The 12,457-nt window shown below is 42.6% G+C and overlaps 1 protein-coding gene across 4 annotated transcripts in view; it reads left to right on the top strand.

Moving 5' to 3' along the window:
* LMX1B (LIM homeobox transcription factor 1 beta) overlaps positions 1-11,879 on the top strand; it is a 165,145-nt gene extending 153,266 nt beyond the window's left edge. For all 4 annotated transcript variants that reach the window (XM_083721240.1, XM_083721239.1, XM_083721238.1 and 1 more), the window contains one exon: positions 1,376-11,879. In XM_083721240.1, coding sequence (XP_083577366.1) covers positions 1,376-1,533 — 158 coding nt within the window. In that variant the 3' untranslated portion in view covers positions 1,534-11,879. The remainder of the gene's footprint in view (positions 1-1,375) is intronic.
* The last annotated feature ends 578 nt before the right edge of the window (positions 11,880-12,457 follow it).

Below are 12,457 nucleotides of genomic sequence, written 5' to 3'. Positions count from 1 at the left end.
TGCTGCAGACTGCAATGCAAACAAGTCCTTGGCAAATCCTCACCTCTTCTCCACCCTCGCAATGCAGTCACTAAACTCTGCAGCGATTAGGAGCCCAAAGAAATAAAGCTTTGGAGTTGCAGCCAAATATTAGTCCCACTCAGAGCCAACCCATTGAAAATAATGGATGGGACTAACTTAGACTCACAGGGCTGGGTTTAATTAATCCAGTACACTAGCGGAAGCCAGTGCAAGTACTCACACTAGGGCAATATCCCTCCCCCCCTCCCACCATGTCCCCCCGTACCTCCCCTAAATCCTTTGCCAGGACTGTACCACTCCAGACTGCTTGGCTGGAATGCTGCAGAAAATTAGCCTGAGAGGGAGCAGGGTTTTAGGCTAGCTTTCTCCCTAATGGGCTCCATTGCTGCATACAGGGAGAATTTTCACTGTGTTTGCTCAAAAATGAGATTTCCTCCACCTACAGTGATATAGCACATGAAAAATAACACTGGTTACACTGGTTTCCGCAAGAGGGGCAGCTGCCTCCCCTTTACGGTGGATGAACCATAATCTCCAGACACTTGGCTTTCATTTTGTTTGTAATGAGTTAGACTGAATTCACATAGCAGTTTATTCTGTTTCCTGGATGTTTCAATAATTGTCAATTTCCACATTATACCGTATTTACTCAAGTCTATTGTGCTATCGAATGTAATGCACATCTTCATTTTCGCAAAAAAATAATTTGGCCAAAAAAGGTGAGCACTAGATTCGAGTAAATACGGTATTTGAGCTTTCGTACAACATAAAAGACACTCCTCAAAATACAGTGTTTAGCACAAGTTTAGCACTCATTTCCATGTTATTTGCAAATAACACGGGGAATGAGTACTAAACTTGCTATATTATGTGGCAGAGCCAGAAGTATTTCTTACATTTCACGAAAGCTCAAATACAAGGTGGAAAACTGTTAGGGGAATGTCAGATTAAACTGCCTTGTGAATGCAGCCAAAGTTTCTAGCATTTTTAGAACTTTTACTCTCCCTGTCCACCAAAAATTCCTGCAGATGCCCCCAGCCAGGCACATGGAAAAATAGCAATGAGAAGGAGAAAGGGAGAGAGGAGGGGAATTAGCATGTCAGGCTGACCTTGGCATACTCATTTTCTGCAAAAGGGGTATTTTTCATGTAGGGGCAGCAATTAAGCATGAGATTTCCCTCCAAATACAGTGTGAAGTGGCATGGCTCAAGAAAATCCATATCACGTTATTCTGCTGTGTGTGCAGATGGGCTTCCATTGCATGAGGTGATAAGGGAATCCCAGGTCTCTTTCTCTGAGTGAGCAATTCAGCGTGTACTAATGTGCTTGTGTTGCTGTTTTTTGTGCCTCACAGGGAATGACTCGATTTTCCATGACATCGACAGCGATACCTCTCTAACTAGCTTGAGCGACTGTTTCCTGGCCTCCTCAGAAGTAAACTCCATGCAGGCCAGGGTTGGAAACCCAATTGACAGGCTGTACTCTATGCAGAGTTCTTATTTTGCCTCATGAAATTCAAGGGAAAGCAATGGGGAACCCTGAAAAGAATGCCCATCTTCACAGATGACTCCCCAACCCCTCACGTGCCCCCTGATTTCTCAGCTCAGACTCTTACAGCCATATTTTCCTCAGCTCTACCTTCATGCTGACTTCAGGCTCTGTGACAACAGGAGTGTTAAATTAAGAGAGACTTTCATTTTTTTTTATTAAAAAAATGAAATTTCAAGGCTGCTGCCAGATCATCCACAGAAAAAATAAATAAATATCATGGCACTAGCATTGAGCTCAGGAGGAACATGGCAACGCCCAACCACATGGCATCAACAGCCCTCCATTTTGATTCCGCCATCGCAAAGGAAAGCAAGATGAACACCATGAAACCTATTAACCTTTTGGAGCCTCTTTCAGATGCCTGGAGCCACCAACATCACCGCCATTTTGAGGGGGGGTATTGACCCATGCAGCAAAAAAGGTCGGAGAAACATGTTAGTTGTGGACCAACAGCCAACTGGACTGTGAGACCTTTTCCTGTAACAGTGGCTCCCAAGCAAATAGTTCCTCTTTCCTGCGTTCCACGTCCCCCCTTTCCTTCCCCGCCCCATAAAAGCCCATAGACTGGTACATTAGTTTATAGCCTTTGTACTGTATGAAACTGGGCGAGAGAAGGGGCAGGGGGGAGCTGAGTAGCTGGTGAAAAGTAAGACTGTGGAGAGAGACAAAGAGCGAAGGCTCATGTCATAATGATAGTATTTTAAATAAATGACGAAGTAGATGCATGAGTTAGTGGGGAGGGTTTCATTTAGATTAGTAGTAACATTTTGTTTTTTAACAAAAATGAGCAAAAGGTTCTTACGAGACACACAGTTTCATTTAACTTCATTTACTGATATGAGCACAAAACATTAGGGTGGGTGTTCTTTATTTTTAAAAAATGTAATATAACTCATTCTCAAATTCTCCACTTTCCTCCCCCCCCACTCATGTGATTGGCAGGCATCTGTTGGGTGTTCCTTATGTTTATATCTACTTGACAGATATATGCAGCGCTCCGTTGTCCCAATCTGGGTTAATTAGGAAGGTCTTTGAGAGAGAGAGAAATCTGTCATGTCCCTTGGGACCCTCCTGAAATGTCAGTCGAGTCACTGTAGAAAAAGCAATGCTGGGGGGGGGGGCTGTAGTTCAGTGTCAGAGCATCTGCTTTGCATGCAGAAGGTCTCAGGTTCCCTGGCATCTCTAGACAGCTGGGAAAAGCTCCTGTGTGAAATCCTGGAGATCAGTGACCAATCAGACTGGATGGTACTGAGTTAGATGGGCCAATAGCAGCTTCCTATGTCCTCATCTTTGTTCCTATGGCTTTTCCCCAAGCCCTTACTCAGCCTTAATGAACTCCAATCGTTCAGTTACTCCAGAGTCACATGGACCAGTAGATAGCTGAAACTCAGGCTTCAGCATCTGCAATACAAGCTTATGCATGTTCGCTCAGAAATCAGTCCCACTACTATATTTGATTCATTGGTTAGATCGGGGATGGGGAAACCTATGACCCTCTGTTTGTTGGACTACAGTTCCCATCATCCCTGAGCACTGGCCCTGTGAGCTAGGGGCTGATGAGAGTTGGAGTCCAACAACATCTGGAGGACCACAGATCCCCCATCCCTGGATCTATTAAAACTGGTTGGATCAATGAAAAATGCACCCTTCATTAATCAGGTTGCAGGTAGCAGGTCTTTAATTTGTTAAATTATTTTTAATAAGTTAACAAAAAACAACAACCTCCCAGCAGGTAATGTGATATCTTATTGGAAGCATTCCTTCTATGTATATCAGAGAGGAAAGAATGCTTCTTCTCAGATGTGGTGCCTGCTTTGCTGGATGTGTGAGTTATAAAAAAAAAAAACGGAGGGTGTTTCCTTCTTGAACCAATCAACGTTTTTCTTCATATGCAGATTTCTGCATATTTTATTTATTAATTGATTCTTTAGCTGCTACCATTCACTGACTAATATTTCTCTTACTGGACTACAGCCCTAGTTGAATGCTGCCTACTGAAAGAGGACTTGGTAGAGCCAAAAACAAATGAACCAATTCAAACCCTACACAGAATGGAGGAAGGGTCCCAAATGTTACTGTGGTCTCGACCGATACCCCTTTAATCGTAGCACTTTTAAATGAATCCGAAAACAGCAATGAAAGCTATCCTTTAGTTGTTGCTATAATGAGAAAGAACATGAGAATGGGCTCACTGATGAAGACCAGTTAGTGTTTTCCAGCAGTGGTGTGGAAAGTGGGACACCCAACAGGAGGTAGCTCTAGAACCAATGGCAAAGACAGGCTGTAAGTCAGGAATCAGGCCAGCGGGGACTGCCCAAGGGCAGACTCAGGTTAATGGGGCAGCTCCCCTTTTGCCCAAATAAACCGGCCTCTACTGGGCCCCAAGCTGTTGGATTATCTGGTGGTGGCAAGACAACCATTTACATTTTTCCACAATGCCACCAGAGCAATGTTGCATCAGGAATGGGAATTTAAAATGGATGGTGGATGGTGGGACCAGGTTATCCATGGACATACATGCTCAAAGAGTGGCTGTGTTGGTATCTTGCAGCAAAAAACCCTTCCCACTCCTTAGGACTTATTTATTGTATTGTGGCATGAAAATGTCATTAGCATGGGCAGGGGTCAAGGGAGAGGGAAGTTACAGGGACTGCCACACACACCTATTACTCATCCAAGAACCTAACAACATAGGAGCCCTCATGTTAGCTATCCCTACATGCAAACAGACAGAAGGCCTACAAAAGCTGCATTTGCACCATACATTTAAAACACTATGATACAATTTTAAACAGTCACAGCTTTCCAGAATGAATTCTGAGAGCTGTAGCTCATTAAAGCTGCTGGCCACTATTCCCCTCCCAAAGCTCCAATCCCTAGTTTTGCCCAAAGAGAGATTGACTCTTAAACCACTCTGGGCACTGTCATTCTGTGAGAGGAGTGGGGGCGGGTGTCTCCTAACTGTCAGCATCCTGGACAAACTAGAGCTCCCAGAATTCTTTAAGTGAAGGCAGAACACATGAACAGCAGTGCCAGAGCCAATAAAAAGGAAGAACCAATGGCAGGCGGAGCCAATTAATTCTAGTTTTGTTGCCACAAAACTCCCTGGTGAGTTCCACAAGGGCAACCTTGAGGCAAAGGAAGAGGAGGAAATTGACAAGCAGTGCCAATGGAGGGCAGGCAGGTGGAGGGGCGGGCTAAGGGCAGACAGAAGTGGGTGTGGCAGTGTCCCATCCCATTCCAGCCTGCACTTCATCCAAACATTGTCCTGCCCTCTGCCCTCCTAAGCTTTCTATGGAAGTCATTGAGAATGAAGAAGCCCTGAGTTCTGTCTCTTGGTAACACAAAAATATCACAGAGAACATGGAATGTAACTGACTTTTCTATGAAGGGAGACACTATCCTTTCAACTAAGTGTCAATGTGGAGCCAAGCCAGTTCTGTATTGCCCTTCCACACCCACAGTATTTATGGGCAAAGATCATTTCCCCTTTTATTTTGTGGCAGGAGTTATCTCCCCCGGGAATGTGATCATTGTGTGGTTTTAATCTGGAGACCTTGTGGTCAAAGGTTCTAAAGTAGACTTTTGACCTCTTCTTGATTTGGGATTTATTATTGTAGCATCAAAGCAAAATGCTGATCATCAAATCAAAAGAAAAGAAAAGAAAAGAAAAGAAAAGAAAAGAAGGAAGCAGGTAGGACGATCTGACAACACACTGAAGTAGATAAAAAGAAAAACATTTTGCATGGCCAAGGGAAAGCACCAAAAAATGGTTGTTCACCTTTACATGCTATGCCAAGGGCAGAAGTCTCATGTCAACCATTTGAGCTCCATTCATACTGGCAATCCCCCCCACACTCACACACTTTGGCTCAAACAAACTAGGTTGAAACCTGGGTTGCTTCTTCGGATGGGTGGGGGGCATGCTCTGTGCTGCAAGCAGCAGTCACATGCAGGCAATTAAGAAAAATATGGGGTTTCAATGTCCACTTTAAAAAAGAGAGAGGGAAAGGGAGATTTGTTGTTGCTGAGGAAGAGCATTTAAAATGAATCAAAACATGATTTCCCTCAAAAGTCTTGACAAATTGGATGCTGCTTCTTTCTTCTTCGGTGATCACTCATAGCCGAGTAAGATTGCCTTCCATGAACATAGTCTTAACAGTGAGTCCGTAAATGACTGTGGAGGCCAATTCTGGATCCACACGTCCTTCCACATTGGGGACATTGGTTTCCGGGCGAGAGTTGATCACAGTGAGGGTTTGCCAAGCATGCCTTCCTCTTAGCACGTTTCTCCCTTTCGTCCTGAGTTCAAGCATCTTCAAAGTCCACGGCACCTTTGGTAAAGGCTGTTCTCCAATTGGAGCACTCGCAGGCCAGTGTTTCCCAATTGTCAGTGTTTATACTACCTTTTTTTAGATTTGCCTTGAGAGAGTCTTTATACCTCTTTTGTTGACCACCAGCATTACGCTTTCCATTTTTGAGTTTGGAATAGAGTAGTTGCTTTGGAAGACGATAACCAGGCATCTGCACAACATGACCAGTCCAACGAAGTTGACGTTGAAGAATCACTGCTTCGACACTGTACACTGGCATTAGTTCACCTGTCTTCCCAAGTGATATGTAAAAATTTTTGGAGACACCTTTCTAGGATTTGGAGATGGCATTTATAAGTGATCCATGTTTCACAAGCATATAGTAAGGTTGGTAGTACAATGGCTTTGTATTCTGGTTTTCCTGCAAATTTCCTGGTCCTCAAACACCTGGCACTCAGAATGAGGAATGGAGGAAAGTTGCTTATTAGCATAAAGTTATATCAACTTCCCCACTACTCATGGATACTTTTCTGTTGAGGGTTGGTATCTACAGGTTCAACAGAAAGTGCTTCATACTGAGACAGACGACTGGTCCATCTAGCTCAGTATTGTCTACACTGATTGGTAGCAGCTCTGCAGGGTTTCAGGCAGGGTTACATGCCCAGCATACCCTGGAGATGCTGGGAATTGAACCTGGGACCTTATGAATGCAGAGCAGATGCTCTGCCACTGACTAGTTTCATAATACACCAAGTAGCTTAATAGTCATTCCACGTCCTGAGAGAACTCTGGAAATTGTATTTTGTCAGAGTGGCCACAGATCCAGAAGATCTACCCCCAGGATTTTGTAGGAAGCCATACTTATTAGGCCAGATACAACGGTCACAAATTTGACATGCAGTATTCTCATACGTCAGTGGGGACTAATATGTTGCCTCCTAGGTATTTGTACTCCAATTCCTGACCACTACCCATTCTGACCACTGCCCGTTGTGGCTGCTGGGGCTAACGGGAGTTGGCATCCAACTACATCTGGAGGGCAGCAGGTTCCCCAGTTTTGCCCTATGTAAACAGCATCCGGTCGCTTGATTGGTCCACAACTGAACAGATGTTCTTCCATGTGGACCTCCCTCACTAATTCTATTTGTGGAGAACTTTGAATTTCCTGCATTTTTAAATGGAAGGAATGAGCCACATCCATTGGATTGTATATTTGAGTTTTCCTTTTTAAAAGAACACTCTGTTCCAGAGCACAAGTAATGCAGCAGGGACGCGAAAGCCATTCTTAGTGTCATGTCTAAAAAATGCTCTTCCTCTTGTGTTCATTCTAGACCAGGGATAGGGAACCAGTGGCTTCACAGTTACTGTTGGTCTTCAACTCTCATCACCCCCTAGCCAGCATGGCCAGTGGTCAGGGAGTTGTTCACTGACAACATCTGTAAAGTCGCATTCTCCTCATCTGTGTCTGAGGGTATGTTAGGAGCCATATTCCAGGTGTTTCCCCCCAAACATTTGAGTCTACTATGCCAAAAATGAATTCATTGTTTGCCAAATAAGGGTTATCAGAGGACACCATCTAGCACATAGTAACTTCCTATGGCATGGGCTTGATACACTGACAGTTTTAACAGTATATCAAATGGTGAGGAGGCTTTTTGCATGTGTGTGCATGTGTGTGAATGCACGCATGCACACGCACACCCCAACACATATAATGCAGTTTTCTGATCCGGCACAGAGAAGTCTCATTGCCACTTCTTCTGATGATACAACTAAATTCCCCTCTTTATTCTGAAGCATAGAGAATGTGAGTACCATAACTAAGGTCTAAAGTATATGGAATATTAAAGATATCCTTTGTTTTGTATTCAGCAGCCTCTGTGGGCCTATGGGGAAGGGGAGTTTAAATCTTTCTCTCCCTGCACCATCTCCCACAAAAACCTGCCCTCTGTAACTGCTAGTTGCTTTACAAGGTGCCAATGGAGACTTGCCTTGAAATGCAGGCAGCAGCTTCAGAGACATGGTTTTCATCAGGATTGTGGGAAGGATAGAAAGATATTCCCCTGAAGTGTCAATGTTTCCCAGGCATTGCAATGGCTGCTACTTACATTAAAAAAACAACAACATGCATGCTAGTTACATTTGCGACACTGACGCCATGTTTAATTTGAGGCTAAGAATCTTGCTTTGCTTACATTTCTGAGATATATATTGTTTTTAAAAACTTGAACTCACTGAAACAGATCCAATTGTACACTTTGTTGAAATGTTTTAAGCAGCTTATATTTAGGATGCTGGAGGCATCCTAAATACTGGAATTGATAACCCCTGGCAAAGTCCTTAAGCTATAAGCAGGCCCTCCAGATGTGGCTGCACTACAGCTCCCATCACCACTGGCCATGCTTGCCGGGGCTGATGGGAGTTGTAGTTCAACAGCATCTGGAAGGCCACAGGTTCCCCATACCAGGCTTATAGTGTTATATCCAATGCTTGTCCTACATAGCGTAGATCCATTGAAGTTAATGGGCATGGCTAATTTAGGTTTATTAATTTCTATAGCTCTACTCTACTTGAGTAGAAATTAGTTTGGTGTATGACCCATGGTTAGTATACAGATGGAAAACCTGTAAAATGAGGACGCCTCTCCTATGCAGGGCAAATAAAGTGTCCCTTTATGTATTTCCAAAAAAGGGGAATCACACACACCTCAAAAGGATAAAAGAGGACACATATTTGCATAGTATTTGTATATGCATAATTTGTATGCATAAACCAAATTTAGAAACAAGGGCTATAATTTAAACGGAAATGTGGTACCTCTCGCCCTAGCAGGGGAAACTGAGACCAGGTGATCTGTGTGCTTGCCTGGTCAGCTGTCTAGGTGTTCATTGTTGATGGGCCCCTGATGCTCTCCCATCTGATGGCACTTCATCTCAGATTTAGACAGAGAATCCCTTCAAATAAAGGAGACCTTTAAATATGATAATGATGATTATTAATTAAATCTTTACACTGCTCTTCATCTGAAGTTCTCAGGATGGCTCACAGCATAAAAATACAAAGTATATAATAACAGCAAGAACAAAAATAAAGCAAACAAACACATCCCACAAACACATTAAAAAAGACATAGAATATTAATCATCCAAAGACCTGGTTGAAGAGGAGCATTATTGTCTGGCGCCTAAATATGTATAATGAAGTCACTAGGCAAGCCTCCCTGAGGAGAACATTCCACAAACAGGGAGCCACTGCAAATGGATATATGTCCTCTGCGGATTAGGACACCTGACCAGCCTAAAATGTTTTTCTGTGCTGCAGACTTTGCTTGTCATTGTTGCGGCAAAGCAAGGTGTCTTTTTATTTTTGAGCATTGCCATAATAGCAGGGAGCTGGTTCATGGGTTAAGACCAAAAGGGATCCCTCTCGAAGCAGAAAATCTGAGCAGTCAAAGAGGAGGATAGTGGCAGGTCAGAAGGCATTCAGGCACTGAAACCACCTCAAGAACCTTCCAAGAGTTCCTAGATGTTGTAATCTCTTGGGGTTCTCTACACCCAACCCTCACGTTTTCAATCCCAACCAACAAATATCTTCTCTCTCCTTTTTTTTTTTTTTTTTGCAGGGGTAAGCTCCACCATTTGAAGTTCCCCCTCCCTGAAGCACAAAGAAGCAATGTAAAGAATAGAATAGAATAGAATAGAATAGAATAGAATAGAATAGAATAGAATAGAATGATGTACTATGGTCCTTCTGAGACCACCAGCCTGACATAGTCTTCAGTCTCCAAGAATTTGTTTAAAGACTAGGTGTGTGGAGCCCCTTATTAGCCTTTGGAGACCTTTATTTTAATATATACATAACTGCTTCCCAAAATGTATCCACCTTCAGAAATAGAAGAGAGAGAAAGAGAGAGAGCTCTCCCTCATCTGCAACCCCTGGTACCTTTATCATTCTGTGGGTTTGTGTTGTTCTTCCTTCAGCCAAATTCTGCCTTAACTCAGAATTATATATCGTGAATTAGAATGTGCATTCTACTGCTGTGTCCAGTTAATTTGCTTCTTTTTCTTCAGTGTGAGAGTTAGGGTAATTTTAACCTCTGGACATAGGTGACACCCACCCCATAAACTACATGCCCCACAATGGGAATTGTAGTTTACCCCTCAAAGAACTACAATTCCCAGCACTCTTAACAAACTCACCATTCCCAGGATTCTTAAGGGTAAGCCATGTGCTATAAACATGCTTTAAATGCATGGGGTAGATGCAACCTTAATGGTCTTATGAGGAGCATCCCTCTAGACTGCAATGTGCATGACTTCACACATTTCAAAATGTGGTAAGCCAGCCCTGGGGACCCTCCTGTTCATCCTGCTGAGTGAATCCACAGGATTCTGCCAGAAGGTCCTGCACCACTGTCTCTGCTGCCCATGTAACAATGCACATGTATGCATTGATAAAAATACAAAAAAGCAACCTGGATTTGATTGCATGTTTTATTTGATAAGTGTTGGGTGTTTTGTTTTTGTTTTGCAGTGTTTTATCACTGTGTATATGTAGCCCTCTAATATGGAGCACTGATAAAACACTACATGAAAAGGATCTGAATATAAGCATACATACAGTCACATCTCAGTCTCTAGTCTTTTTGCAATCTTTTATCAATGCCCAGAAGTTAAACTGCGCAAAAATCACCTCGATGCATCCATGTATAGAATCACAAAAAGATTGTGCTTTTTTTGCAGTGTTTTATCAATGTTAATATGTAATTTGGAAGTATGGGAATGGGGAAAGGTGATGAAAGACCTAGAAAGCTGCAGCAACAGGTTTGTGCAAAGTACAAAATTCAGAAACAAAAAGAAAACAGGAATCAGTGGAGGTTTCCTAATGCATCCATTCCATTTTAGAAATAGGACCAGGGAATCCCAGAACTCCAAAAATCCATGGATGAATTTAAACAAGAAGACTGTCAGAGGTATTCCTGTATAGAAGTTGCTTTGTTGAACCAGAAATAGTTCAAAGTCAGGCAGTTGCCTAGGTGCTATTAAGGGCATCAGACAACTCTGATCCATGGACATTATTCATTTAAAGCTTTCTTCTACAGAAGTCCCATTGAAATGAATGGACACGTATGTGCATGCTCCTGTGCAGCTTCCCTTCATTTCAATGGAGCTTATGTAGAACCCATATGAATTAACAGGATGGGAGAAGCACCAAACCAGTTTAGTAGTCTCACCTTTCTGCTGGACTTTGGCTGTGGTTCTCCATTGCATGGTGGCTGGATTAGACAACCCTGGGGGTTTCTTGCATCTCTGCAAGGATTCTATGATTTTAACAGAATGAAAGCATTTGCCGAGAAACCTTGACAGGCCAGGATTCCGCCAAGCTCAGAGATCCACCTGGGTTTCCACCTTTCATCAATAGTTTGAACAGCAAACTTTGAATCATAAATAATAATTTAGGGGGGGAAAGGGGGGGACATCTCCCCACCATCACCACACATTTTCTTTAGCTCATATGGCTGCATTACTTGTATATTTATATATTCTGTATTTATGTTACCAAAATGTAGTATTTTGTAGCTGTTCCAGTTTGTTTAACTTGTAAGATAATGATGCTGATGCTAATGGTTCTTAATATGGTCTCCCATCCCTAGGCCATTTCCCCTTTCAGACATAGTTCCTAACCCCATCCGCACCCCTTCCAAGCTCTGTTGGTTCTCTCCCACCAACATCAAGGTTGCAGATTGGACATTTTGTTTTTTATTTAATGACTTACCCTTTCTTAAATTATTTATTAGTGTTTTTGTTGGGCTTCATTTTGGTTTTTTGGTCGTCCCCCCCCCTTCCAACTTTCACACTCCGCCCCCATCTCTGCCGCTGTCAACTGGCAGTTAAATGATGTGATTACTAGACCTTGTGTTTGTTTTTCCTACAAAAGAGAAAGAGAACGAAACACTTCAGTATATTTGTAAATAAAAGCTACCTGTAAATGAAATGGGATGTTGCTTTTGGAGTGAATTCCCCTCCACCCACTCACTGCATTTCACAATGAAAAAAGACACTTATCACTCACCGGTGTGCAGGAAGTTCTGTGTTCAGTTCCTGACATCTCTAGTGACAATGGACCCCAGTTTGGGCTATGGATCTGCATGAGTCCTTACAGAGCAGTAAGCCAGTCAAAGCAGGTAAGTGGGTGTAGGTTAGCTCATCCCCCTCACCTCCATGTAGAATTTGAACCATTGGGGCACTAAGTTCTACAAAAATCATTCTTAAATAGGATATTTAAGGTTTTCTCTATGAATGAGTAAACTTGTCGATTTCAGATTCTCATTTCCCTTGCCTTTGTTCTCCACACTGCCACATCAGTTTGCGAAAAATAAAAAATTAAAGTCTTCAGGAAATTTCATCAGCGTTTCAGTGTGATTTTCTCCTAGTTTGCAGTTTTTTTGTATGCAATTTCCCCTAATATGCAAAGCCATTCCCCTTAATATAATGCATTATTTTCACAAATATATGGATTTATTTACACAAGTATATGCACTTTTTTTGGTACACATTATTGCAAAATTTTGG

Source organism: Podarcis gaigeae, assembly GCF_964106915.1.
Source record: "Podarcis gaigeae genome assembly, chromosome: Z".
Lineage (NCBI taxonomy): Eukaryota > Metazoa > Chordata > Lepidosauria > Squamata > Lacertidae > Podarcis > Podarcis gaigeae.
This window is presented reverse-complemented; position numbering and strand designations above follow the sequence as displayed.